At 40.9% G+C, this 27,086-nt stretch overlaps 1 protein-coding gene across 24 annotated transcripts in view; it reads left to right on the forward strand.

Moving 5' to 3' along the window:
- The first annotated feature begins 976 nt into the window (after positions 1 to 976).
- Positions 977 to 27,086, forward strand: part of STIL (STIL centriolar assembly protein) — a 64,837-nt gene continuing 38,727 nt past the window's right edge. For 4 of the 24 annotated variants that reach the window (XM_016962697.4, XM_054682860.2, XM_009457159.5 and 1 more), the window contains exons 1-10: positions 1,020 to 1,909; positions 5,562 to 5,648; positions 10,895 to 11,002; positions 13,547 to 13,659; positions 14,140 to 14,327; positions 15,726 to 15,768; positions 15,910 to 15,973; positions 20,060 to 20,143; positions 22,339 to 22,425; positions 26,306 to 26,456. In XM_016962697.4, the coding sequence (XP_016818186.1) occupies positions 5,605 to 5,648; positions 10,895 to 11,002; positions 13,547 to 13,659; positions 14,140 to 14,327; positions 15,726 to 15,768; positions 15,910 to 15,973; positions 20,060 to 20,143; positions 22,339 to 22,425; positions 26,306 to 26,456 (882 nt within the window). In that variant the 5' untranslated portion in view covers positions 1,020 to 1,909; positions 5,562 to 5,604. Of the gene's footprint in view, positions 1,910 to 1,998; positions 2,099 to 2,623; positions 2,972 to 5,561; positions 5,649 to 10,894; positions 11,003 to 13,546; positions 13,660 to 14,139; positions 14,328 to 15,725; positions 15,974 to 19,221; positions 19,364 to 20,059; positions 20,144 to 22,338; positions 22,426 to 26,305; positions 26,457 to 27,086 lie in introns of those variants that run through there. The other 20 variants (XM_054682849.2, XM_054682854.2, XM_063780780.1 and 17 more) reach the window with 10 other exon arrangements.

Raw genomic sequence — 27,086 nt, forward strand, 5'->3', positions numbered from 1 at the left:
GTATTTTTTGTAGAGATGGGGTTTTGCCATGTTGCCCAGACTGGATTTGTATTATTTTTATTGTTGTTATTTTGTTTTTTTCCCCTCCGAATATTTCCATTTGCGGTTGGCTGAATCTGTGGATATGGAACCCACTGATAGAGGGCTGACTGTATATAAATACATAAAATATCAATACTATATATAATATCAATGCTAGTTGTAGAGATAGGCATATATGGTTTATAAATTTAAGTCACATTCTTTTCTTATACTCAACGGGAATTTAAAATTTTTATGTTACTTTGCTGGGGGCGGTGGCTCACTTCTGTAATCCCAGCAGTTTCGGAGGCCGAGGTGGGCAGATCACTTGAGGTCAGGAGTTCCAGATCAGCCCAGTGCCCAACATGGTGAAACCTGGTCTCTACTAAAAATACAAAAACTAGCCGGCCGTGGTGGTGCTTGTCTGTAACCCCAGCTACTCTGGAGGCTGAGGCAGGAGAATTGCTTGAACCTGGAAGGCAGTGTGCAGTGAGTTGCAGTGAGCCGAGATAGCGTCACTGCACTCCAGCCTGGGCGACAGAGCAAGACCCCGTCTCAATCAATCAATAAATTAATAAATACAAATTTTGGCCCAGAGTGGTGGCTCACGCCTGTAATCCCAGCACTTTGGGAGGCCGAGGCGGGTAGATCACCTGAGGTCAAGAGTTCGAGACCAGCCTAGCCAACGTGGTGAAACCCCGTCTCTACTAAAAAATACAAAAATTAGGCCGGGCGCAGTGGCTCACGCCTGTAATCCCAGCACTTTGGGAGGCCGAGGTGGGCGGATCACGAGGTCAGGAGATTGAGACCATCCTGGCTAACACGGTGAAACCCCGTCTCTACTAAAAATACAAAAAATTAGCCGGGCGTGGTGGGCGCCTGTAGTCCCAGCTACTCGGGAGGCTGAGGCAGGAGACTGGCATGAACCCAGGAGGCGGAGCTTGCAGTGAGCCGAGATCGCGCCACTGCACTCCAGCCTGGGCGACAGAGCGAGACTCCGTTTCAAAAAAAAAAAAAAAAAAAAAAAATTAGCCGGGCGTGGTGGTGGGTGGTGGACGCCTGTAATACCAGCTAATTGGGAAGTTGAGACAGGAGAATCGCTTGAACTCGGAGGCGAGGTTGCGGTGAGCCGAGATCGCGCCATCGCACTCCAGCCTGGGCGACGGAGTGAGATTCCACCTCAAAAAAAAAAAATTATGGCACTAAAACAGATGGCTTCCTAGGAAAGAAACTGGAAGAAATCTAGAAGTTGAGGATAAGTGATCACAAAAAGGAAAAATTAAAAATGTACATTTTAAAATAAAAATTAAAAAGTGAGAAACTGGAATAACTCTAACTTTCTTGTCTTTTGTGCTTTCAGGTAAAGAGTTTGGAAACTCTTCTTCAGGTGTCCGCTTCCAGTCGCCGACCGATGATGATCTTATAGAGCACTTCCGGCTTCATCTGCCACTCGCTCCTCCGTCTACCTAGCTGGGCTTTCCATTGCGCTTGCGGAAAGCCTACCCCGCCCCGGAACTTAACCGTTGATGAAATGAAAGGTTTAAATCCTCGGATCCTTGATCCTGGAGCGCCGGTGGCGCCCGCAGTTCTCCAAGAAGACTTGGGATTGGTCGAGCGCGGAACCAGTGCGGGGCGCTGATTGGTTGGCACACCAATACGTAACGGCGACCGGGCGCGGCTCTCTAGCACCACCCCCGCTCCCTGACTGGCGAGGTTTCTGACCAGTCAGCAGGCGTGGCGCGGCCTTCAGTTTCGCGAGCTTGTGTTTGCCGCCTCAGTTCCCGCGACCCCAACGTCCCAGAGGCGGGACCGGAGTCGGCGGTGGCGCTCCCTGGAGCCGGCTCCCGCTCCTACCCTGCAAACAGACCTGAGCTCCGCGGAAGTTGCGGTAAGTGGAGCTTTGTGCTCCTGGTTCCCCCTTGAGAGGCGGCAGCGGGGCCCTGGGAAGGTTGGTGGGTAACATTCAAAGCCCTGTAGTGGGTTCCGCCCTCCAGGAGCCTGGAGCAGATGACGAGAAGGGGAGCTAGTGGGAGAAATTAAGCAGTCCATGAAATCCTTGGGTATCATCTGAGCTAAGGTATGTGAAAGAGGTTTGCAGTCGATAACGTGCCATTTAAAGTTGTTTTTACGGTGGGAATTTCTTGAGGACTGAAACCTTGAATGCTCGCTCTTGCATTCCTCACAATTTCTGGCTCACACTCTGCTACGTAGTAAGGGATCAGTTAATGTTTGAAGTTCATGGACTACTGGAAGTAAAGTGTAAACAGCAAAGTGCGAGAATGCTATGCGTGTGAGTACAGACAGTATAGTACCATCGCCACGGTATCTGGGAGAAGGTTTCACAGAGGAAGTGACATTCGAGTTGGATTGTGAGGGATGGCGGGGGTTTACTAGGGCATTCCAAGTTAAGGGAGGCATCCTGTGCAGATATTGAAACCGGGGCACTGCAAGTAGTTCAGTTTGACTGGAATGTAGGATGAGTGGATGGGGGGGTTAAGGTTGGAATAATAGAGTGGGGCTGGATTGTGAAGATCCTTTATTCTGTATGTAAAGAAGAGCCATCGGCTTTTTTAAAAAATTTATTTTTATGTTTATTTTTGAGACGCAGTTTCACTCTTTGGCCCAGGCTCACTGCAACCTCCGTCCCCCGGGTTCAAGCGATTCTCCTGCCTCAGCCTCCCTAGTAGCTGGGATTACAGGCCAACGCCACCACGCTCGGCTGATTTTTGTATTTTTAGTAGAGACGGGGTTTCACCATGTTGGCCGGGCTGGTCTGGAACTCCTGACTTCAGGTGATCCACCCGCCTCGGCCTCCCAAAATGCTGGGATTACAGGCGTTAGCCACCGCCCCTGACATGAGCCATTGACTTTTAAAGCAGGAGAATAATTTGATCAGATTTATATGGAAACACTCTTCTAGCAGCATTATGGGGACTTTTCCCTAAGTCTGGTGAGTTGATGAAGTTAGCAACTAAGGTGGTGGGTATGGAAAGATAATTTATATGGAAGAAGGGGTGAGGATGATTTGAACGTTTCTATTGTACACGATGATGACTTTACCTGAGAATTTGTTTTGCTAGGTATAGATGTTGTGTGGTTTTAGTTTTATTACCTTTAGTGGCTTGTACAACACTGACAGAATGAAACTACCTTATGTATATGGTTTTAAAATAAGAAATCAACATTATCCATCTTTTCACCCAAATGAATAAAGGAATAAAACACAAATAGCGCATTTTAAGACACTTCTGTTTAATGAAGAAAAAATTGGCACTTTTTATACTTTGTAGAGTTACAGTTATCCATGTGAATACTGTTATCCATGACAACCAAGTACTAAGGAAGGGTTTTAGGATTTAAAGCCTGCATTCTGTGGAAGCTGCATTAAACCTTTTAAGTCCAGATATTTCTAAGAAGGACTGTTTAGTCACCTTTTTTTTTTTTTTTTTGAGACGGAGTCTCGCTCTGTCGCCCAGGTTGGAGGGCAGTGACGAAATCTCCACTCACTGCAAGCTCCGCCTCCCAGGTTCACTACAGGTGCCCGCCACCACACCCCACTAATTTTTTGTATTTTTAGTAGAGACGGGGTTTCATCGTGTTAGCCAGGATGGTCTCGATCTCCTGACCTCGTGATCCACCCACCTTGGCCTCCCAAAGTGCTGGGATTACAGGCGTGAGCTACCATGTCCGGCCTAGTCAATTTTATTAGAAGCACATTTTTCTCTGTCTTGAACAAGGTATAAGAGCATTTTCAATAGGATTTTCAGCCTCTGACTTTATCTAAAAAGTCTCTTCTAAATAATCTCTGCACCTGGATTAATAATCCTTTTCTCCTTCATCTTGCTTCACACAGAGTGAGACAGAGGCTCATTCTCTTGCCCAGGCTGGAGTGCAGTGGGATGATCTCAGCTCACTGCAACCTTGCCTCCCAGGTTCAAGCGATTCTCCTGTCCCAGCCTCCTGACTAGCTGGGATTACAGGTGTGCACCACCATGCCCAGCTAATTTTTGTATTTTTAGTAGAGACGGGGTTTCACCATGTTGACCAGGCTGGTCTCGAACTCCTCACCTCAGGTGATCCACCCACCTCGGCCTCCCAAAGTGGTGGGATTACAGGAATGAGCTCCCACACCTGGCCTTAGACAGTTTCTTTGTCCTAGAATTGATACAGAATGTGCAGGACCTAAGGAACTCTAAGGCTTGAAAGAATATAGGACATACTGAACTCTAAAGAAAGGACTACGAGGTCTGTGTTTTGCTTCAATAATACTTAGATGGAACTGTCCAGTGGGCAGTTAGAAATATGGATTTGAAACATCTGGGTATGGTGGCTCATGCCTGTAATCCCAGCACTTTTTGAGGCTAAGGCGGATGGATTGCTTTAGTCCAAGAGTTCGAGACCAGCCTGGGCAACGTGATGAAACCCCATCTCAACAAATATCCAAAAAAATTAGCCGGGTGCAGTGGTGAATGCCTGTGGTCCCAGCTATTCAGGAGGCTGAGGTGGGAGGATCACCTGAGCTCAGGTGGTGGAGGTTGCAGTGAGCTGAGATTGCACCACTCTACTACTTCAGCCTGGGCTACAGAGTGAGACCCTGTCTCAAAAAAAAAAAAAAAAAAGAAAAAGAAAAGAAAATGGATTTGAAACTCAGAAGAGAGGTGGAGCTAAAGGTTTGCTATAGATAAGTAGGTGTAGAAGCAATGGGAGTGGAGGATAGTACCCAGAGAGAGCATGTGGAGTTAAAAAAGAATACTGGGCTGGGCATGGTGGCTCACATCTGTAATCCCAGCACTTTGGGAGGCCAAGGTGGGCGGATCACGAGGTCAAGAGATTGAGACCATCCTGGCCAACATGGTGAAACCCCGTCTCTACTAAAAATACAAAAATTAGCTGGGCATGGTGGTGCGCACCTGCAGTCTCAGCTACTCAGGAGGCTGAGGCAGGAGAATCGCTTGAACCCAGGAGGCGGAGGTTGCAGTGAGCTGAGATCGCACCGCTGCACTCCAGCCTAGCGACAGAACAAGACTCCATCTCAAAAAAAAAAGAACACTGATTTTTCACTGACACAAGTCAGTTTGTGGGAATGCATGCAGTACTGTTTTTTTTCCAATGAAGATTCTTTAATGACTTCATTATAGGCCCCAAATAAATATCTAGCCCAAATCATTTTTTTCTGCTGCTTCATGGTTTTATGAGGGTTGTAAGGCTTTTGGTCAAAATCTCATACATTTGATACTACCTGCCTTACTGAGCTCACTAAGTTGATACAAAGGTTTTGGGGCAGAATCCGAGCTTTCCTTAAGGGATAGATATATTGGTAGATTTTGCTGCCTAGAATAAATATTAACGGTAATTTATTGGCAGAATGACTCTAACATATGAAAATGATTGGCAGAATCTACAAGCATTTAATCTTACTAATCTATAGTCACACTTCATATAAGTAATCTAATTTTGCCTGTAATTTTAATATGTGGTTAAATCATATTTTTCTTCTTTGTTTTTATCATTCATTAGTAATATTCTCTCTAATTCTTTAGGATACTGAGGATTTGGAATTAAAGAAATCATTCACCAGACATCATGGAGCCTATATATCCTTTTGCACGGCCCCAGATGAATACCAGGTATAGAAGTATATTTACAAATATTTGTCTTACAGCTGTTCACATAACTTGGGAAGATAGGTTGGAAGAGAAAAAAGAATATAATCTTTAGAATCAGGAAATTCTGGGTTCATATCCTAGCTCTACCACTTGTTAGGTGGGTGACCTTGATCAAGTTAATTAACTAAGCCTCAGTTCTTCATCTGTAAAATGAGGATGGTAATCTCTGTCTCACAGAAGATTATTGTGTGGGGTTGAGTAAGATTACTAAACTAAAGGGTCTAGTACGTAATAGGCACTCAGTAAATACTAGTTCCGTCCCTCCTTCAGTTATTTTTGTAATATAGATCTTTATTGATGGGAAATAGTACCTGAACTTAGGAGGCTAAAAATTACATCGGTGTTTGTTTACTTTCTAGACAAGTGGGAAAGTGGTTGGGTTCCTTCCCTCTTACAAATACTGATTCCTTGATGGGAATAATTTCATATTAGGTATACCAAGTTTCCTCAGATGTTCCTAAGCCTTTGTCAAGTGAAGTAGGAGCTTGCCACCTGTCTTCCATTTTTCTCAGTCTGTTACTATGGGGACTGGGCAAATCAGCTTGTGTTGTTTGGCTCTTTGGATCATTTATTGCTCTTTTTTCCCCTAGGGAACAACAGTTAATGCTGACATGTGAATTTTTTTTTCTTCCAAACTAGAATTGCATTCATGGGTCGCCTTTATTCTCTGTAATGTCTTTCTTTGTGCCAGATGTTCTTGATGAAGATAGTGGGAAACATGACCCAAGGAAGATATCATATTCCTTTTGCTTTAATTTTGGCCCTTGTGTTCTACCCCCCTGCCATCTCTTATTTGAAAATTTGTCGGTGGGCAAGGTGGCTCATGCCTGTAATCCTAGCACTTTGGGAGGCTGAGGTGGGCAGATCGCTTGAGCTCAGGAGTTCAAAATCGGCCTGGGCAACATGGGGAAACCCCATGTTGACAGAAAAATTTTGTCTTCTATTCTTAGAAGGGTACAGTTGTGTAACAAGTTCAGTGTATTCTGTTTTTAATTTAAAAAATTTAAATTTTTGTGGGTACATGGTGTATATATTTATGGGGTATATGACATATTTTTATAAGGCATGCAATGTGTAATAATCACATATGGGAAATAGGGTATCCATCCCCTTAAGCGTTTATCTTTTGTGTTAGAGACAATCCAACTAACTGTACACTTTTAATTATTATTATTATTTTTTTTTTTTGGAGACAGAGTCTCACTTTGTCACTCATGCTGGAGGGCAGTGGCGCCATCTCGGCTCACTGCAATCTCTGCTTCCTGGGTTCAAGTAATTCTCGTGTCTCAGCCACTCGAGTAGCTGGGATTACAGGCGTGCACCACCATGCCCAGCTAACTTGTATTTTTAGTAGAGACGGGGTTTCACCATGTTGGCCAGGCTGGTCTTGAAATCCTGACCTCAAGTGATCTGCCCACCTCAGCCTCCCAAAGTGCTAGGATTATAGGTGTGAGCCACTGTGCCCAGCCTAATTATTTTTAAATGTTATTATTTATTACTTTTAAGTTGTTATTGACTATAGTCACCCTGCTGTGCTATCAAATAATAGGTCTTAATCATTCTTTCTGTTTTTTTTTTTTAACCCATTAACTGTGTCTACCTCTCACCCAACCCCTACTACTCTTCCCAGCCTCTGGTAACCATCCTTCTACTCTCTGTGTCCATGAGTTCCATTGTTTTGATTTTTAGATCCCACAAATAAGCGAAAACATGTGAAGTTTGTATTTCTGTTCCTGGCTTATTTCACTTAACATGGTGATCTCCAGTTCTAACCATGTTGTTGCAAATGACAGGAATTTATTCTTTTTTTTTTTCATTGTCTTTTTCTTTTTTTTGTTTTTTGAGACAGTATTGGGGGACCTGCCCCGATAATCACGTAGGTTCTTTTCTGTTTTCCTAAGCGTCGGCTGCCTTGAGAAATAAAAGGACAGAGTACAAAAGAGAGAAATTTTAAAGCTGGGCTTCCGGGGGAGACATCACACGTTGGTAGGATCCGTGATGCCCCACAAGCCACAAAAACCAGCAAGTTTTTATTAGGGAGTTTCAAAAGGGGAGGGAGTGTGCGAATAGGTGTGGGTGACAGACATCAAGTACTTAACAGGGTAATAGAATATCACAAGGCAAGTGGAGGCAGGGCGAGATCACAGGACCACAGGACTGAGGTGAAATTAAAATTGCTAATCAAGTTTTGGGCACCACTGTCATTGATAACATCTTATCAGGAGACAGGGTTTTCAGATCAACCGGTCTGACTACAATTTATTAGGTGGGAATTTCCTCTTCCTAATAAGCCTGGGAGCGCTATGGGAGACTGGAGTTTATTTCACCTCTGCAATCTCGACCATAAGAGACAGGTATGCCCCGGGGGGGCCAGTTCAGAGACCTACCCCTAGGTGCACATTTTCTTTCTCAGGGACATTCCATGCTGAGAAAAAGAATTCAGTGATATTTCTCCCATTTGCTTTTGAAAGAAGAGAAATATGGCTCTGTTCTGCCTGGCTCACCGGCGGTCAGAGTTTAAGGTTATCTCTCTTATTCCCTGAACAATTGCTGTTATCCTCTTCTTTTTTCGGGTGCCCACATTTCATATTGCTCAAACACACATGCTGTACAATTTGTGTAGTTAACGCAATTATTACAGGGTCCTGAGACGATATACATCCTTCTCGGCTGACAGGATTAAGAGATTAAAGCAAAGACAGGCATAGGAAATCACAAGGGTATTGATTGGGGAAGTGATAAGTGTCCATGAAATCTTTACAATTTATGTTTAGAGGTTGCAGTAAAGACAGGCATAAGAAATTACAAAAGTATTAATTTGGGGAACTAATAAATGTCCATAAAATCTTCACAATCCACGTTCTTCAGTCATGGCTTCGGCCGGTCCCTCCGTTTGGGGTCCCCGACTTCCCGCAACAAGACAGAGTCTCACTCTGTCACTCAGGCTGGAGTGCAGTGGTGCGGTCTCAGCTCACTGCAACCTCAACTGATTCAAGCAATTCTCATGCCTCAGCCTCCTGAGTAACTGGGATTACAGGCGTGTGCCACCATGTCCAGCTAATTTTTTGTTTTTTGTTTTTTGTTTTTTGTTTTTTTGAGATGGAGTTTTGCTCTTGTCACCCAAGCTGTAGTGGGGTGGCGTGATCTTGGCTCACTGAAACCTCTTCCCCCTGGGTTCAAGTGATTCTCGTGCCTCAGCCTCCCAACTAGCTGGGACCAGAGGTGAGTGGCACCACACCTGGCTAATTTTGTATTTTTAGTGGAGACGGGGTTTCACCATGTTGGCCAGGCTGGTCTCGAACTCCTGGCCTCAAGTGATCCACCCGCCTTGGCCTCCCAAAGTGCTGACATAGGTGTGAGCCACCAGGCCTGGCCCCATTAGTGGTCTTTTTCTTATTGTGGTTTTCTCGTGTTATACACTCATGTAAAATGAAAAGTTTTTGATGGTACCCTATATGATTTAATATCAAAACCTTGCTTTACACTGCCCCTGGCATCTTTGTTGAGGAATTATTTATAATTATGTCCTTTTGACGCTTCAATAATTAAACTTTTGCTGTATTTTGGTATTCCAGAATACCAAATTTGGAAACACTGGAAAATAATTAAGAATTTATTAAGTTTTTTTGCTTTTCATAACTGTTGGGTATTATCTAACAATTATCTGGAAATCAGTTCAGAAAGACAGATTTTAGGCCAGGAGCCATGGCTCATGCCTATAATCCCAGTGCTTTGGGAGGCCAAGGTGGGAAGATTGCTTAAAACCATGAGTTCAAGACCAGCCTGGGGAACATAGCAGGACCCTGTGTCTACAAAAAATACAAAAGTAAACCTCACGTGGTGGTGCACATTTGTGGTCTTAGCTGCTTGAGAGGCTCCCTTGAGCCCAGGAGTTTAAGGCTGCAGTGAGGTATGATTGAGCCCCTGCATTCCAGCTTGGGCAACAGAGCAAGGCCCTGCTCTTTAAAAAAAAAAAAAAGGAAAGAAAAGAAAGATTTTAGTTTAAATTTAAATGTAAACGTATGATTTATACTCATTTTTCTGTTACTTAAAAGGGATTTTGTAGGATTGTCTTGTTCTTTTTTAAAAGCTTGTGTATACATAAATTTACATATGCATAGATAAAAAAGGACGAATAAGCCAAATTTTCTTTTTTAAAAAATATTTTTTGGGCCGGGCGCAGTGGCTTACGCCTGTAATCCCAGCACTTTGGGAGGCTGAGGTGGGTGGATCATGAGGTCAGGAGTTTGAGACCAGCTTGGCCAACATGGTGAAACCCCGTGTCTACTAAAGATACAAAAAATTACCTGCGTGTGGTGGCAGGCGCCTGTAATCCTAGCTACTCGGGAGGCTGAGGTGGGAGGATCACTTGAACCCAGAGGCGGAGGTTGCAGTGAGCTGAGATCACGCCATTGCACTCCAGCCTGGGCAACAGGGTAAGACTCCGTCTGAAAAAAAAAAAAAAAAGGCCGGGCGTGGTGGCTCACGCCTGTAATCCCAGCACTTTGGGAGGCTGAGGCAGGCTGATCATGAGGTCAGGAGATCAAGACCATCCTGACTAACGGTAAAACCCTGTCTCTACAAAAATACAAAAAATTAGCCAGGCATGGTGGTATGCGCCTGTAGTCCCAGCTACTTGGGAGGCTGAGGCTGGAGAATTGCTTCAACCTGGAAGGCAGAGGTTGCAGTAAGCTGAGATTGCACCACAGCACTCCAGCCTGGGCGACAGAGTAAGAATCCGTCTCAAAAAATAAAAAAGTATTTTTTGGCCAGGCACAGTGGCTAATGCCTGTAATCCTAGCACTTTGGGAGGCCGAGGCAGGTGGATGACTTGAGGTCAGGAGTTCGAGACCAGCTTGGCCCACATGGCGAAACCCCGTCTCTACTAAAAATACAAAAAGTAGCCGGGTGTGGTGGTGCACTCCTGTAATCTCAGCTACTCAGGAAGCTCAGGCAGGGGAATTGCTTGAACCCAGGAGGCAGAGGTTGCAGTGAGCTGAGATCACGCCACTGCACTCCAGCCTGGGTGATGAAGTGAGACTTTGTCTCAAAAAAAAATATATATATATATATATATATAAACTCTTTGAAAATTACAAAAGTAGTCTGAAAATACCATCACCTTAAAGATAGTTAGTTGTTTCCTACCAAATGTCTACTAAGTTTGCTATTCCTTGTGCTTTAATTTTACATTGTTTTTTCAAAAGGTTTCCTTCAAGCAGGATGGTACCTTTCCACTTTCCTCCATCAAAATGTGCACTTTGGAACCCAACGCCAACTGGAGATTTCATCTACTTACATCTCAGTTACTACAGGTATAACATGTTTCTTTTTTTCAAATCAAGCCAGTATAAACAAGAGTAATACAAAGATGTATAAGGCAAAGTTGATTACTATGACCAATTATTCATTTTTCTTTACTTTTCTTTTAGAAGCTCCCCTCAGGCAAAATTTTCCTTCTGCTGCTTCTTAACATCTGTTCCTTGTACTTTTGAGAGATAATCTTATTTTCCCAGTTTTCTGCAAATTCTGCATATTGTAGGAATTCAAAAGAGGTGAAATATAATAAAAACTGAAAGTGTTTTTTATTGTGTCAGCGTGGTGTCTTTGTGGAACATTGAGAAGCTTGAACCAATTTTTGAGTGGATCAGATTAGAAGGAATATAAAATCTTGTAGTTACATCTAGGACCTTGACAGACAAGAAAGTTTAGGGGTAAAGTAATAGAAAATAGATCTATTGAGGTTTTGTACATAAGAGTTACTTGTTAAAGGTAGTATTCTAAGAAGGATAGATTATGGAGGGGAGAGCCTTGAGTCAGCCTAGCTTCAGGATGCTTTTCTGTAATCACACAGGTGTATACTGTAATGGTTTAAGGTGCTATAACTGGGCTGGGTGCGGTGGCTCACACCTGTAACCCCAGCACTTTGGGAGGTTGAGGCAGGAGGATTGCTTGAAGTCAGGAGTTTGAAACCAGCCTGGGCAACAAAGTGAGACCTTGTCTCAATAAAAAATTAAAATAAAAAGTAAAAAAAAAAAAAAAAAATAAGAAAAAAAAAACGGTGCAATAACTGGAGCAGACTGCCTAGGGAATCAAATCCTGATTCTAGTACTTATTTATGCAACCTCAGTAAAGTAGCCAAGGATCAGTTTCCTTATTTATAAAATGACTATAATAATACCAGTTTCACAGTTCTCTTGTAGGGGTTAAATAAGACTCTGTAAAGCAATTGTCACAGTGCCTGGAATAGAAAGTATTTCATAAATGGCATCTATTATACATTATAAGGACTTAGAGCAATGTGGCAGTATTCAGATCAAGAGGAAAGAATGAAACAAGGTGTTTTGAATAAATAATTTGTAGTATTTGATGATTGACTGAATAGAGGAACTGAAGGAAAGATACAAGTCAGAAAGTATTCAGGTTCAACACTAGTTGGCAGAGAAGGGTGGTACCATTGACAAAAATAGGGAGAGTCTTATGGAAGTTCAACTAAATAATGGTTAGTCCTGTTTTTATTTTTTTTATTGTTGTCTTTCTGTACATTTTGAGTAGTTTCCTTTGTTTTTCAAGTCTGCTTATTTTCTCTTTAGCTGTGCTTAGCTGCCATCTAACCTGTTCATTTAAGTTTGGTTTTTTTTTTTTGAGAGGAGTTTTGCTGTTGTTGTCCAGGCTGGAGTGCAATGGCGTGATGTTGGCTCACTGCAACCTCCGCCTCCCAGGTACAAGCGATTCTCCTGTCTCAGCCTCCCAAGTAGCTCGAATTACAGACATGTGCCACCACGCCTGGCTAATTTTTTTGTATTTAGTAGAGATGGGGTTTCACCATGTTAGTCAGGTTGGTCACGAACTCCTGACCTCAGGTGATCCACCTGCCTCATCCTCCCAAAGTGCTGGGATTACAGGCGTGTGCCACCACGCCTGGCCCTCATTTAGGTTTTTTAAAATGTGGCAGTGTACCATATATATGAGAGGATACTTATAGTATATATGCATAGTTAATAGAATAACAATACACATTTGTGTACCTATCCCCAGTTAGTTATATAACTTATTGAATTTTTACAAATTATATTTTTTATTTCTTTAAGTTCTGTATGGCTTTTTTATTCAAATTTGCCTGGTCTTTTTTCATAGTATCTTATTCCTGGCTTATATTTTGGTTTTCCTTTTGCATTTTTTAAAGCATTTAAATCATACTATATTTTGTATTTAATACAGTAGTTTCCCCCCTTTATACATGGTTTCACTTTCCATGGTTTCAGTTACCCACAGTATAATACAATAAGGTATTTTGAGAGACAGACTATATTCATACAACTTTTTTACAGTATACTGTTAAAATTATTCTATTATTATTGTTGTTAATTATTTACTGTGCCTAATTTATAAATTAAACTTTATCATAGATATGTATGTATAGGAAGAAACATAGTATATATAGGATTTGTTACTATCTGCGGTTTCAGACATCCACTGGGGGTCTGGAACATGTCTCCCAGAGATAAGGGGGCACTACTGTAATGCTGATTATATCTGAAGCCCATACACAGTATGTAAAGAAATAGATGTGACTGTTTCAATCAAAATTTACTTACAAAAACAGGAGACCTACCTGCTGAGGTTCATAAAGTTAACAAAATGCCTGGAGAACAACTATAGTTTCAGTGTCTGTTTATTGCCATTCTAGTTTCCAAGTGGCCCTCCCTATCCCCTGCCTTTGACCCTGGGATTTCCTGACAATGATCTTTCTGTACATTTTTAAAAATGTGTGTTATAATTTAGACAGCATTTTATGGCAGAAGGTTTTTTTAAGATATGAGGTCTACCATATTCATAAAAGACTTGTTGTTTTTCAGAAATCCAAAGCTTGTGGTGACTGAAAAGACCATCCGACTTGCTTATCGTCATGCTAAGCAGAATAAAAAAAATTCGTCATGCTTTTTACTTGGTTCTCTGACAGTAGACGAAGGTAATACACTTTTAAAAATGGACCAGTGCTCACGCCTGTAATCCCAGCATGTTGGGAGGCTGGAGTGGGAGGATCACTTGAACCTAGGAGTTTAAGACCAGCTTGCATAACATAGTAAGACTCCATCAGTACAAGAAAACATTTTTTTAAATTACTTGTATGACTGCAATAGAATTTATTGATTTGGCCAACTATTGTATTTGCTTTGTGCTAATTTTCTTCGCTGTGTACCAAGGATATGAAGATGAGTAAAATTATTAATTACAGAGTTCACTATCTGGTCAGATGGATCAATATATATAAGCAAGTAAGACTTTAGTATACACTTATAAGAGTTTAGTTTACTGTAAGAGTTTAGTATTTAAGAGTTTAGTGTACTATTGGTATGAACAAAGTGCTTAGCTATAATGTAGTCTTGCTTGGTTGATTTTATGTTTTTAATTAGTATGCTGTATAATAGCTGTTATTTTTGTTCTACAGATGAAGAAGGTGTAACATTGACAGTAGATCGCTTTGATCCTGGTCGAGAAGTACCTGAATGCCTAGAAATAACCCCTACTGCTTCTCTTCCTGGGGACTTTTTGATTCCATGCAAAGTTCATACTCAAGAACTTTGTTCAAGAGAAATGATAGTTCACAGTGTAGATGACTTCAGCTCAGCTTTAAAGGTGCGATTCATTGACAACTTATAGTTAATTCAACACAAGAATCAAACTATGTTTAGTATGCTGTATTTTAGTAAAACCATATTTGAGAATTATTTACAATAATTTGATTGAATTATTGTGAACCTAAAATCCAACTAAATGTGTTTCTGAGGGCAAAAACTCTAGGTAAGCGATATGAGTAGCCTTTCAGAAGAGCAGTGTAACCGAGATAAGAAAGTTCAAGATGTACTTAGGGTAGTGTTTAGGGTATACATTTTTGCTGAATTTGTGGGCAGTCAGACTGGAGTATTAATTTGGTCAGATTATAGAGAGGCTTGGCTGGGCGCAGTGGCTCCTGTCTGTAATCCCAACACTTCGGGAGGCTGAGGCAGGTGGATTGCTTGAGCCCGGGAGGTTGAGCCGTGATCACACCACTGCACTCCAGCCTTGGTGGGAGCAAAGAAAGAAGAGCCTTGTCTGCCAGCCTGATGAATTTGAACTTTGTCATATGGGCCATGTAGTAATTGAAGGTTCTTGAAAAAAGAAAACACTGTCAAATCAGAAATAGTTAATCTGATAGGGTAGGCTGACCGAAGTTAGAGAGAGTAGCCATTGTAGAAGTTGGGCGGGTGTGTATTACAGAGGGATGTATTAACCTATAGTACAATGGTAGCAGTGAAACTAGGAAGGACACAGTGGGCATGGGCAAATACAGAGGGAGAACTAACTTGACAATTTGTGGTAACAAGAAAGGAATCAAAGAGGAATGGACTTTAGATTCTCTGAGGCTCAATCGGAATTATTTTATGAGGCCGGGCACAGTGGCTTACGCCTGTAATCCCAGCACTTTGAGAGTCTGAGGCGGGCTGATCAGGAGGAGTTCAAGACCAGCCTGGCCAACATGGTAAAACCTTGTCTCTACTAAAAATATAAAAAATTAGCTGGGTGTGGTGGCACACACCTGTAATCCCAGCTACTTGGGAGGTTGAGGCAGGAGAATCGCTTGAACCGGGAGGTGGAGTTTGTGGTGAGCTGAGATTGCACCACTGCACTCCAGCCTGGGCAAAAAGAACGAGACTCCTTCTCAAAAAAAAAAAAGAATTATTTTATGTCCATTTTTTCCCATGTAGTAAATATTTATTGGGGGTGACTCCCCAATAAGACTGAAGTGCTGCTAGGATATCTACATTGAAAATGTGTAGTGGAGCTTGGGACAGTAAATCTTACTTGCTTTGATATAATTATTCACATAATCTTTTGGTCACATGGAATAAATGAGAACTGAAATGTTGTAAATCAGAACTCATTTAATTTTATTAGTGCAAGATATTATATATGTATATGTATCAGTATAAAATAAACTGGCAACATGGGCACATTTCAAAGTTTTAAAATAATTATTTAATATTGATTTCTCAGGCTCTACAGTGCCATATATGTAGCAAAGATTCCTTGGACTGTGGTAAGCTGCTTTCCCTAAGAGTTCATATCACTTCCAGGGAGAGTTTGGACAGTGTGGAATTTGACTTGCATTGGGCAGCAGTAACTCTAGCAAATAACTTTAAATGCACACCTGTGAAGCCCATCCCCATTATTCCAACAGCTCTGGCAAGAAACTTGAGCAGTAATCTGAATATTTCTCAAGTTCAAGGGACTTATAAATATGGGTAAGTAAAAGATACATTAATCTAAACATTAGTTGCATTAGTATATTTTCAGAATGTCCATGTAATGTGAAAGAATTGTCCAGTCAGTTTATATGCCAGAGATATGGTGGCTTGGTTAATAACCAGGGAAAGTAAAAAATGAAATGGTTTATTTTTGTTGAATATGAAGTTTTCTTTAAGTTGTGCCACCACCTACAAAAAATTGGTGGTAGGGCCTGGCGCAGTAGCTCACACCTGTAATCCCAGTACTTTGGGAGGCCCAGGTGGGCGGATCACCTGAGGTCAGGAGTTGCAGATCAGTCTGGCCAACATGGTGAAACCCCGTCTCTACTAAAAATATAAAAATTAGCTGAGTGTGGTGGTGCATGCCTGTAGTCCCAGTTACTCGGGAGGTTGAGGCAGGAGGATCACTTGAACCTGGGAGGTGGAGGTTGCAATGAGCTGAGATTGCACCACTGCACTCTAGCCTGGGCAACAGAGACTCCGTTTCAAAAAAAAAAAAAAAAAGACAAAACTGAGTGGCCATAAAGTATAATGTCTGGATAACTCAGTTCTTTTCTTGAGATGGTGTTTTGTTCTGTCACCCAGACTGGAGTGCAGTGGTGGGATCTTGGCTCACTGTAACCTCCACCTCCCTGGTTCAAGTGATCCTGCCACCTCAGCCTCCTGAGTAGCTGTGATTACAGGTGCATGCCACTACACCGGCTAATTTTTGTATTTTTAGTAGAGATGAGGTTTCACCATGTTGGCCAGGCTGGACTTGAACTCCAGACCTCAGGTGATCCTCCTGCCTCAGCCTCCCAAAGTGCTGAGATTACAGGGGTGAGCTACCATGCCCAGCCCCAGAGACCTCAGTTCTAAAAAAAAAAAAAAAATGGTGGTGGTAAAAATTATATTAAAATTGGAGGCCGAGGCGGGTGGATCACGAGGTCAGGAGTTCAAGACTAGCCTCACCAACATGGTGAAACTCCATCTCTACTAAAAATAACAAACAAACAAAAAAGCCGGGCATGGTGGCGCGTGCCTGTAATCCCAGCTACTCAGGAGGCTGAGGCAGGAGAATCGCTTGAACCTGGGAGGCAGAGGTTGCAGTGAGCTGAGATCACACCATTGCACTTCAGTGTGGGCGGCAGAGCGAGACTCTGTCTCAAAAAAACCAAAAAACAAAACAAAAAAAAAACAAATTGGTTGATAATTTATTATTTGAAAATGTAAGGAGAAATTGTGTTCTATATTGTATATTCTGTATTATTCGTTGTATTTTATTTAGGTTTTAGGCCTTTTTTTTTCTTAACTATAACCTAATTATGAACCCAAGGGAGGCTAGATAATTTATTTATAGTATGTGGTTTTAACTGTGAATAATGAGCATTGCAGACAGAGAAAGGAGATAATTAAATAAAAAGTTACAGTACTCTTGCTTACCAAATTGCCAACTACTTGAGGGTGGAGTTTCCTCACAGAGCTGGAGTAGAATCCTCTCCAGCTTCCTATCTCCACTCTTAATTTCTTAGGAAATGTAAGCCAAAATGCATGCTTTCTAATCTTCAGCAAGGCTGCTTCCCTGAATCTTCATCTATTTTCTTTATCTATTATCTATAAAACTAGGTTAGACAATATAACTACTCTACTTTAAAGTTTGACCAGAGACTGCTCCAAGTATTACACTTCTGGCTTCCTTTCCCAGTGACTCCACCCTAGTTCCTGTTAGGCCTTTCAATCTAAAAATGTTTGCCAAAGTACACTCAATTCCAAGTCTTATTCTCTAAAAATACCTCTTCAGAACCAGATTCTGACCAGAGCTGTGCTTTCTGATTGGAGTGGCCCAAAGGAAAAATTGTTGGTATATTCCAAAATCATGGAGTGGTCAAAAGTGAGCTAAAATTGTTTGAATTAAATGAAACATTTAATTATCTTAATTAATAAAGTACTTCTCAAGTGGAGCATGGGATTTTTTGTTTAAATTAACAAAAAAATTAATTTGTTTTCCTTAGTACCCATCCCCATTTACTTGTATAGCATGAATTTACCTTTCTTGGAATTATCCATCTGTGACTGCTGGGCGGGCATGCTGGTAATAACCAGGATGTTCAGTATTCTGTCAATCACCTATTCTCCTTGCCACTTCCTATCTAGAATCGTCTATTAAATTGGTGACATTTGCCATGCCAGGTGCATTGACACACACCTGTAATCCCAGCTGCTTGGGAGAGTGAGGCAGGAGGGTGGCTTGAGCTTAGGATTTCAAGGCTGCAGTAAGCTACAATAGTGCCTGTGAATAGCCACTGCTCTCCAACTAGGACAATGTAGTGAGACCCCATCATTAAAAAAAAAATTTGACATTTGCCCTTTATATACCCTAATATTTACTAGGGCCCATTATGGCATAGGCATTATGTTAGACATTGGAAATAAATAGATTAAAAACTATACTTACTATCTATTGAATATGTTGACATGTAAACATGATGTGTTATAATGGAGGTTTATATACAGTGCTGGGAAAGTAGGGGGAGGGATGTCCAAAATGCCTGGGGAAATCATGGAAAGCCTGAACTAATAATTCTTTTTTTTTTTTTTTTTTTTTTTGAGATGGAGTCTCGCTCTGTTGCCAGGCTGGAGTGCAGTGGCACGATCTCAGCTCACTGCAGCAACCTCCACCTCCTGGGTTCAAGTGATTCTCCTGCCTCAGCCTCCCAAGTAGCTGGGATTACAGGCGCCCGCCACCATGCCTGGCTAATTTTTGTATTTGTAGTAGAGATGGGGTTTCACCATCTTGGCCAGGCTTGTCTTGAACTCCTGACCTCATGATCCACCCGCCTCAGCCTTCCAAAGTGTTGGAATTACAGGCATGAGCCACTGGGCCCGGCCAGCCTGAACTAATTCTTTTAAGGAGTAGAAATTTATCAGATGGGCAAGACATGAGGGAGAACTTTCAAAGCAGCTGTGTCATTGTTGATATGTAAATCTTATGCCAACTCAGGCTTAATATTCTTGTCACAAGACCTGACAAATGTATTGTCTTTGTGTTTTAGTGTTATTAGAGCAGTAAAATATATCATCAGTGGTACTGCCAAGGCTTTATATCACTAATGGCATTGTTTTTGTTTTCTATTTTTGAGACGGAGTCTCACTCTGTCGCCCAAGCTGAAGTGCAGTGGTGCGATCTCGGCTTACTGCAACCTCTGCTTCCTGGGTTCAAGTGATTCATTCTCCTGCCTCAGCCTCCCGAGTAGCTGGTATTACAGGCGTGTGCCACAATGCCTGGCTAATTTTTTTTTTTTTGTATTTTCAGTAGAGATGGGGTTTTGCCATGTTGGCCATGCTGGTCTCGAACTCCTCACCTCAAGTGATTTGCCCACCTCGGCCTCCCAAAGTGCTGGGATTACAGTAAGCGTGAGCCACCATGCCTGACCCACTAATGGCATTGTTTTTGAAGAAAGACATAACAATAAAATTAACAATTCTACTTTGGTTTTTTGTATTCTTATAACTTGCTGTCAATAATAAATATAATAAAATATAAATATAGTATAATGTCCTTTTAGGAAAGAGTGAGCTTTTGGGTTTTATGATAGTTCCAAAGTCCTTTGACAGTGGTTGGAGGAGTATGGCACATGGAAGGTTGATTATACCTCTCCTAATTCAGTCTCCTTCACTTAGAAGTCACATCTGTTGCAGTCTTGTCAAATCACTTGGATGCATGAACATTTTCCAGTGATAGGGAATTCAGTTCTTCCAAGGAAACCTATTTGGTTCTGAAACTGCCTACCTTAATGTTAACACTCTTGATTAAAGTAAATTGTAAGTAAAGTTATAGAGCAAAACTTTTTAAAAAGGTGTATAATCTTCAATGTCTTTTAATTGATAGATGGAAGTTTTAAGGTATTAAATCTCTTTAATCTCTTCCTCTTACCAGAGTCTTTTTACTGAGTCAGTAAAAAGTTTCTGTTTCTTTTGTGTGTGCAAGACAATGTTCATTTGAATTATCTCCCCTTTCTAAAGTATGCTTCAGCATTTAGATTATGTCTTTTAGGTAAAAAGTACATAATTTCAGTTATTTTCACATGAATGTCTTCTGTTTAGATATCTTACCATGGATGAAACACGCAAATTGTTACTTTTGTTGGAATCTGATCCCAAGGTTTATTCTCTACCATTGGTGGGAATGTAAGTATTACATTATTTATGAAAACCTTATCAGCCAAATGTTCAAATGTATATGATAAGCATGTGACTCAGTTGTACTATAAATATTTAGATCATTTTATAAAGCCACAAAGATAAGTGGTTGTCAGGTTTTCTTATTTTACTAGTAGAATCAGCTAAAATAAGATTTTACCCAATCTTTTTTTTGAGATGGAGTCTTGCTCTGTGCCCAGACTGGAGTGCAGTGGAGAGATCTCGGCTCACTGCAATCTCCATCCCCCAGGTTCAAGTGATTCTCGTGCTTCAGCCTCCTAAGTAGCTGGGATTACAGGCGTGCATCACCATGCCTGGCTAATTTTTCTTTTTTTAGTAGAGATGGGGTTTTACCATGTTGGCCAGTCTCGTCTGGAACCCGTGGCCTCAAGTGATTTACCCGCCTCAGCCTCCCAAAGTGCTTGGATTACAGGTGTGAACCATCATGCTCAGCCAGATTTTGTCCAATCTTAGGAAGAACTCTAACATATAAAACAGATAAAAGCTTAATTCTATGGCCGGGCGCAGTGGCTCACACCTGTAATCCCAGCACTTTTGGAGGCTAAGGTGGGCGGATCACCTGAGGTCAGGAGTTCAAGGCCAGCCTGGATAACATGGTGAAACCCCATTTCTACTAAAAATACAAAAAATTAGCCAGGCATGGTGGTGCGTGCCTGTAATCCCAGCTACTCGGCAGGCTGAGGCAGGAGAATCACTTGAACCCAGGAGGTGGAGGTTGCAGTGAGCTGAGATTGCGCCATTGCCCTCCAGCTTGGGCAACAAGAGTGAAACTCCGTCTCAAAAAAAAATAAAAAATATAAGTTGAATTCTCCTAGTTGAAGGTGAAGCCTTAGAGCCCTTTTTCTTCAGTATTCTCTCACTACCACTCATCCTTAAGTCACCCTAAAGAACTCAGGGCTCATAATAATACCATTTAAAATCCACTGTCAGTCAATCTTGCAGAAATCTCCTTTAGTGTTAATGGCCTTCTCTTTAGAGTAGTAATTAATGATATTTATGTGTTTACTTTTTTTATATATGTATACATGTTTTGAGACAGGGTCTCACTTTGTCACACAGGCTGGAGTGCAGTGGCACAATCATGGCTCACTGCAGCCTCAATCTCTGGGGTTCAGGTGATCCTCCCACCTCAGCCTCCTGGACTGAGGCACCGGCCACCACGCCTGGCTAGGTTTTGTGTATTTTGTAGAGGCGGGCTTTCGCCATGTTGCCCAGGCTGGTCTGGAACTCCTGGGCTCAAGCCATCTGAGTTAATGATATTTAGACAGAATATTTAGAAATCTATATTCATTCAGTATTGAGTACTTATTACATACAGTGTTATGCTTGATAATGTGTTGAGGTTTAAAGCTTCTTAAAGAATTTAAAATCAAAGTGAGGTGATAAAACATTCAAATATTCATACACAGAAAAATAAAGTATATGATTTACTATAAAGTGACCAGTATGGAAAGTGAACACTTAGTATTTGTAAGAAAGATATGATAGGGAGCATTTTCCTAGAGAAGACAAACTTGAGCTAGACTTTCAATTGTTTAGATAGTAGAAGGGAAGATTGATGGGGAAGGGAACCCATGTAAGGGAATGGCACATGCAAAGTGAATGAGAATGCATGAATGTTCTCTGGACCATGAAATCTACTTATAGTTTGCTACAGTCCTAATATAGGCAATGGATTGTTGATGCTTAAGTAAATATTAAGAGCCTTCTCTCTTTCTGACTACCTGTATATATTACAGCATTTAATCCTCAGCAACTCCATGAAGTAGTTTTAGGCTGCAAACTAGTCTGTACTACCTTAGCCCATTCTTTCCAGTCCAAGCTAATTCATTCTAGTATACTGCTTTCATCTCTGTTAACCATTTTCTTTCCCACATCTCAGGTAAAAGAGGACAGAGATACACATGCTTGCTCTCTGTCTTTCTCTCTCTCTCAATATATATCTATATGTCTGTCTATATATATCAATATAGTTATATAGATACAAATGTCTATATATTCTTCCTCTTAATTATCAGCACGTTTTTAGATTTCTTATTACTAAGGCTTTTTAATGTATGGCTGATAAAAGCCATACGTCTACTTTATTATCTTAGGAAGAATGTAAATTATGCTATATATGTAAGTGACTATGGTTTTTAATTTCTATCTTTTTCTTTTAGTTGGCTGTCTGGAATTATACATATCTATAGTCCTCAGGTATGGGCTTGCTGTTTGCGATACATATTCAATTCTTCTGTTCGAGAAAGGCAAGTGATATTTTATTCTGTAGTACTTTATTTCGATCCTTTCCCCCATTCATAGTTTATGGTCCCATTTAAAATTCATGTAATGCCTTAACCTTTTACAATACTTATAAATAAACACGTACATTAAGAAAAAACAAACCTTATATTAAATGAGAATAAAACCAGATTAAAAAAAGATGAGGTTGCAGTATACCTGGAAATACCAAGGAATTCACTTGCCTAACCACAGAACACAAACCTTTTGGGGGTGGAAAAAAACTGTGGAGATTGTCTACTGTAGCATCCTATTTAGTAATTAAGGAGGTTCACTTTCAGTGAAGTGACTGCAAATGAGTTTGGATTTGTTACCTTATAGGTGTTTTATTAAGTTACACAGTGTTACTACTAATACACAAAGAAATACTTGAGACAAGATTTTTAATTTCTTCCTGAAACTGAAGCCTAAACACTGGAATTAATAGTTAGGGAAACTTTACTTTTAACCTCAATTCATTTAATAGATAAAGAAGGTGACATCTTTGTCAGTATTTGTCTCTCACCTTCTTTATCTATTAAATGAGAAGGTCTATTTTTATCTACCTTGGGTGGCTGTAAAGGACTTAAACTATATTGAAAAGGCAGTACAAGCACATAGTAATAAATTGACATATGTAAATATCTACAATAAAAGTAGATCTTTCTTCCTCCCCATTTCCCTAGACCCCATTCTCAGAGGCAATCACTGTAAAGTGATATCTTGTGCTTCCTTCCTGAAATAGTCAATATTTCAATATTCAACATAGACAAGTATCACCTTTTCCTGGCCTGTAAAAATTAAACCATAGCATCCTTTCTTTTCTTTGTGTTGCTTTTTTCTGTATAAATTATACCTTGGAGATCATTACATCTTGGCATATACAGATTTAATATACATATTTTACAACTGAAGAGTATATAATACATACGATATTTTAAAAACTGGCCCTTTTGTCTTGCAGATAGTGGTAGACTGAACATTTTATGCATACATCTTTGTGTGCATATGCTAGTATATTTGTAGGATAAGTTTCTAAAAGTGTTTTTTTCTAGGCCAAAGAGTATGTAATTTAAAATTTGGTAGATATTGCCAAATTGCCCTTCAAAAAGACTGCACCAATTTATAATTTTTCCAGCAGTACACGAGAGTGCCTTTTTCTCTACCTGCACTAACACTGTGAAAGAAATATTTATTTATTTATTTATTTATTGAGCACCTATTATATCTATTATGTTCATAGTACTGGGGATCAGAGTAAACAAAATAAAGGTCCCCAGACCAGGCATGGTGTCTCATGTCTGTAATCCCAGCACTTTGGGACTTTGGGAGGCTGAGGCAGGAGGATCGCTTGAGGCCAGGAGTTCCAGACCAGCCTGGGTACCATAGCAAGACTCTGTCTCTAACAAAAAAAAAAAAACAAGTTAGCTGGGTGTAATGACACATGCCTGTAGTCCCAGCAGGAAGCTGATATGGGAAGATCGCTTGAGCCCAGGAGTTCAGGCTGCAGTAAGCCATGATTGTGCCACTGTACTCCAGCCTGAACAATACAGACCCTGTCTTAAAAAAATAAAATAGGCCGGGCATGGTGGCTCACATCTGTAATCCCAACACTTTGGGAGGCCAAGGCGGGTGGATCACTTGAGACCAGGAATTAGAGACCAGCTTGGCCAACATGGTGAAACCCCATCTCTACTAAAAATGCAAAAATTAGCCCGGTGTGGTAGAGCATGCCAGTAATCCCAGCTGCTCGGGAGGTTGAGGCAGGAGAATCACTTGCACCCAGGAGGCAGAGGTTACAGTGAGCTGAGATCGCACTACTACACTCCAGCCTGGGCAACAAAAAATAAATAAATAAATAAAAAATAAAATAGTCCTGCAGAGACAGGCAATAAACAGAATAAATAAAATAAATAGTATGTTAAAAGGTGATGAGTACTGTGGAGAAAAATAAAGCCTGAGAGGAGGATGTTGTGTGTCTGAATGATAGTGGCAAGTAAAGAGTTGCTGTTTATTTATTTATTTATTTATTTAATTTTTAATTTTTAAATTTTTATTTATTTATTTTATTTTACTTATTTTTTTTGAGATGGAGTCTCGCTCTGTCGCCCAGGCTGGAGTGCAATGGCTCAATCTCAGCTCACAGAAACCTCCACCTCCTGGGTTCAAGCGTTTCTCCTGCCTCAGCCTCCTGAGTAGCTGGGATTACAGGCATGTGCCACCACGCCTGGCTAATTTTGCATTTTTTCAGTAGAGACATGGTTTCTCCATGTTGGTCAGGCTGGTCTCGAACTCCTGACCTCAGGTGATCTGCCTGCCTTGGCCTCCCAAAGTGCTGCGATTACAGGCATGAGCCACTGCACCCGGCCAAGAGTTGCAATTTAAATAGGTGGTCAGGGAGGCCGACTTGAGGTGAGGAAGTAAGCCTTGTAGCTGTCTGGGGCACTGTCCTAGGCAAAGGATGTATTAAATGTAAGGGCTCTGGGTGAAACAACACGTTACATCTTCAAGGAGCAGCAAAGAGGCCACTGTAGCTAGAGAGGAGTGAAGGAAGGGGAGAGTAGCTGGAGATGAGCTCAGAGAGGTAAGTGGAGGGCTGTTGTTAAACTTTTGACCTCTGCTAACCTGATAGATGAAAAATAAACTTTTCCAATGATTTATAACCTCATCTTCCAGGAACTGCCTAGTCATGTCTTTAGCCATTTTTCTCTTAGATAGTGTATCTTTTCTTTTTTTTTTTTTTGAGACGGAGTCTTGCTCTGTTGCCCGGGCTGGAGTGCTGTGGCGCGATCTCGGCTCACTGCAAGCTCCACCTCCCGGGTTCACGCCATTCTCCTGCCTTAGCCTCCCGAGTAGCTGGGACTACAGGCGCCTGCCACCATGCCTGGCTGATGTTTTGTATTTTTAGTAGAGACAGGGTTTCACTGTGTTAGCCAGGATGGTCTCGATCTCCTGGCCTCGTGATCCGCCTGCCTCGGCCTCCCGAAGTGCTGGGATTACAGGCGTGAGCCACTGCGCCCGGCCTGTGCATCTTTTCATATTGCTTGTGCTAGCAAGCTCTCTCTCTCTATATATAATGTAAAATACATAGAGAAACACATATTGATGATATATAGCAACGGTTTTACTCCCAGATTGTCATTTAAGTTTAACAATATTTTTCCCAAACAGACTTACTGTTTTTTAGTCATATTTACTAATCTTTTTCCTATCGTGTTTAGAAAAGATTCACCCACTCCACGTGTATTTACTGAAGTAAAAAAATCACTGGTATTTTCTTCAGATGCTTTTGGAGTTCTACTTTTAACATTTTGTTTTAACTTTTCAAGATAATTAGTTATATTTAGATAGCAGAAATTAAATGTTAGTTTTAGATCCTTTGCTATGATTTAGTACAATTATGTTTTATTATCAATTACTGATCATGCTTTAAGTTCATATTGACAGTAAATCCTCAGTAAAATTAATTTTGAATTGCTCTCTTATTCCTTTTTTTTTTTTTTTTTTTTTTTTTTGAGACGGGGTCTTGCTCTGTCGCCCAGGCTGGAGTGCAGTGGCGCGATCTCGGCTCACTACAAGCTCCGCCTCCCGGGTTCACGCCATTCTCCTGCCTCAGCCTCCTGAATAAAATAAAATTTTTTTTTGTAGAGAGGAGGGGGTCTCACTATGTTGACAAGGCTGGTCTCAAACTCCTGGCCTCAAGCGATCCTCCCACCTTTTGTCTTCCTAAGTGGTGGACCCCAGTTTTTGAACAAAAATTGCACCTTTTAGTCATTTTGTTAACTAGATTGGGAGACTCACATGAAGTTATTTGAGTGTCATCATGTTATCCTCATTAATTTTAATTAAATGACTTTTTTTGTGCAGGGTTTTTTCAGAATCTGGAAATTTCATCATAGTTCTCTATTCTATGACACATAAGGAACCTGAGTTTTATGAATGCTTCCCTTGTGATGGCAAGATACCTGACTTTCGGTTTCAGTTGCTAACCAGTAAGGAAACATTACATCTTTTCAAAGTAAGTGATTTGATTGCCTTGTACATTAGTGACTGTTTAGGGTTTTGCACTTTGGCAGTTTAAACCTAACAGCTTTTACCCTTTAAAATAGTAATCCAAACTATTATGCTTTGTTTACTTATAAATAATCTTATTAAATATTAACTTTATTCATTTATGGTTAAATTTTTTTAGTAAATCTGAGATCATATCTTCAACCAAATTACAATAGAGAACCAGAGGTTACTCACAGAATAACTTGCCCATGTTTTTCTAAAATCTTTGAAGAATATATCAGTTGTTCATATATCATTTTATACTTGTGAAGGTTAACTTTGTGGGATCTCAGTACTTTTCTTTGTCCTGATGTATTTTTTTTTTTTTTTTTTTGAGATGGAGTCTCACTCAGTTGCCCAGGCTGGAGTGCAGTGGCGTGATCTCGGCTCACTGCAACCTCTGCCTCCCAGGTTCAAGTGATTCTCCTGCCTCAACCTCCAGAATAGCTGGGATTTCAGGAGCCCACCATCACACCTGGCTAATTTTTTTTTTTTTTTTTTTTTGTATTTTCATTAGAGAGGGAGTTTCACCATGTTGGCCATGCTGGTCTCGAACTCCTGACCTTAGGTGATCCACCTGCCTAAGCCTCCCAAA

The sequence above is a fragment of the Pan troglodytes genome, chromosome 1 (genome assembly GCF_028858775.2).
Source record: "Pan troglodytes isolate AG18354 chromosome 1, NHGRI_mPanTro3-v2.0_pri, whole genome shotgun sequence".
Taxonomy (NCBI): Eukaryota; Metazoa; Chordata; class Mammalia; order Primates; family Hominidae; genus Pan; species Pan troglodytes.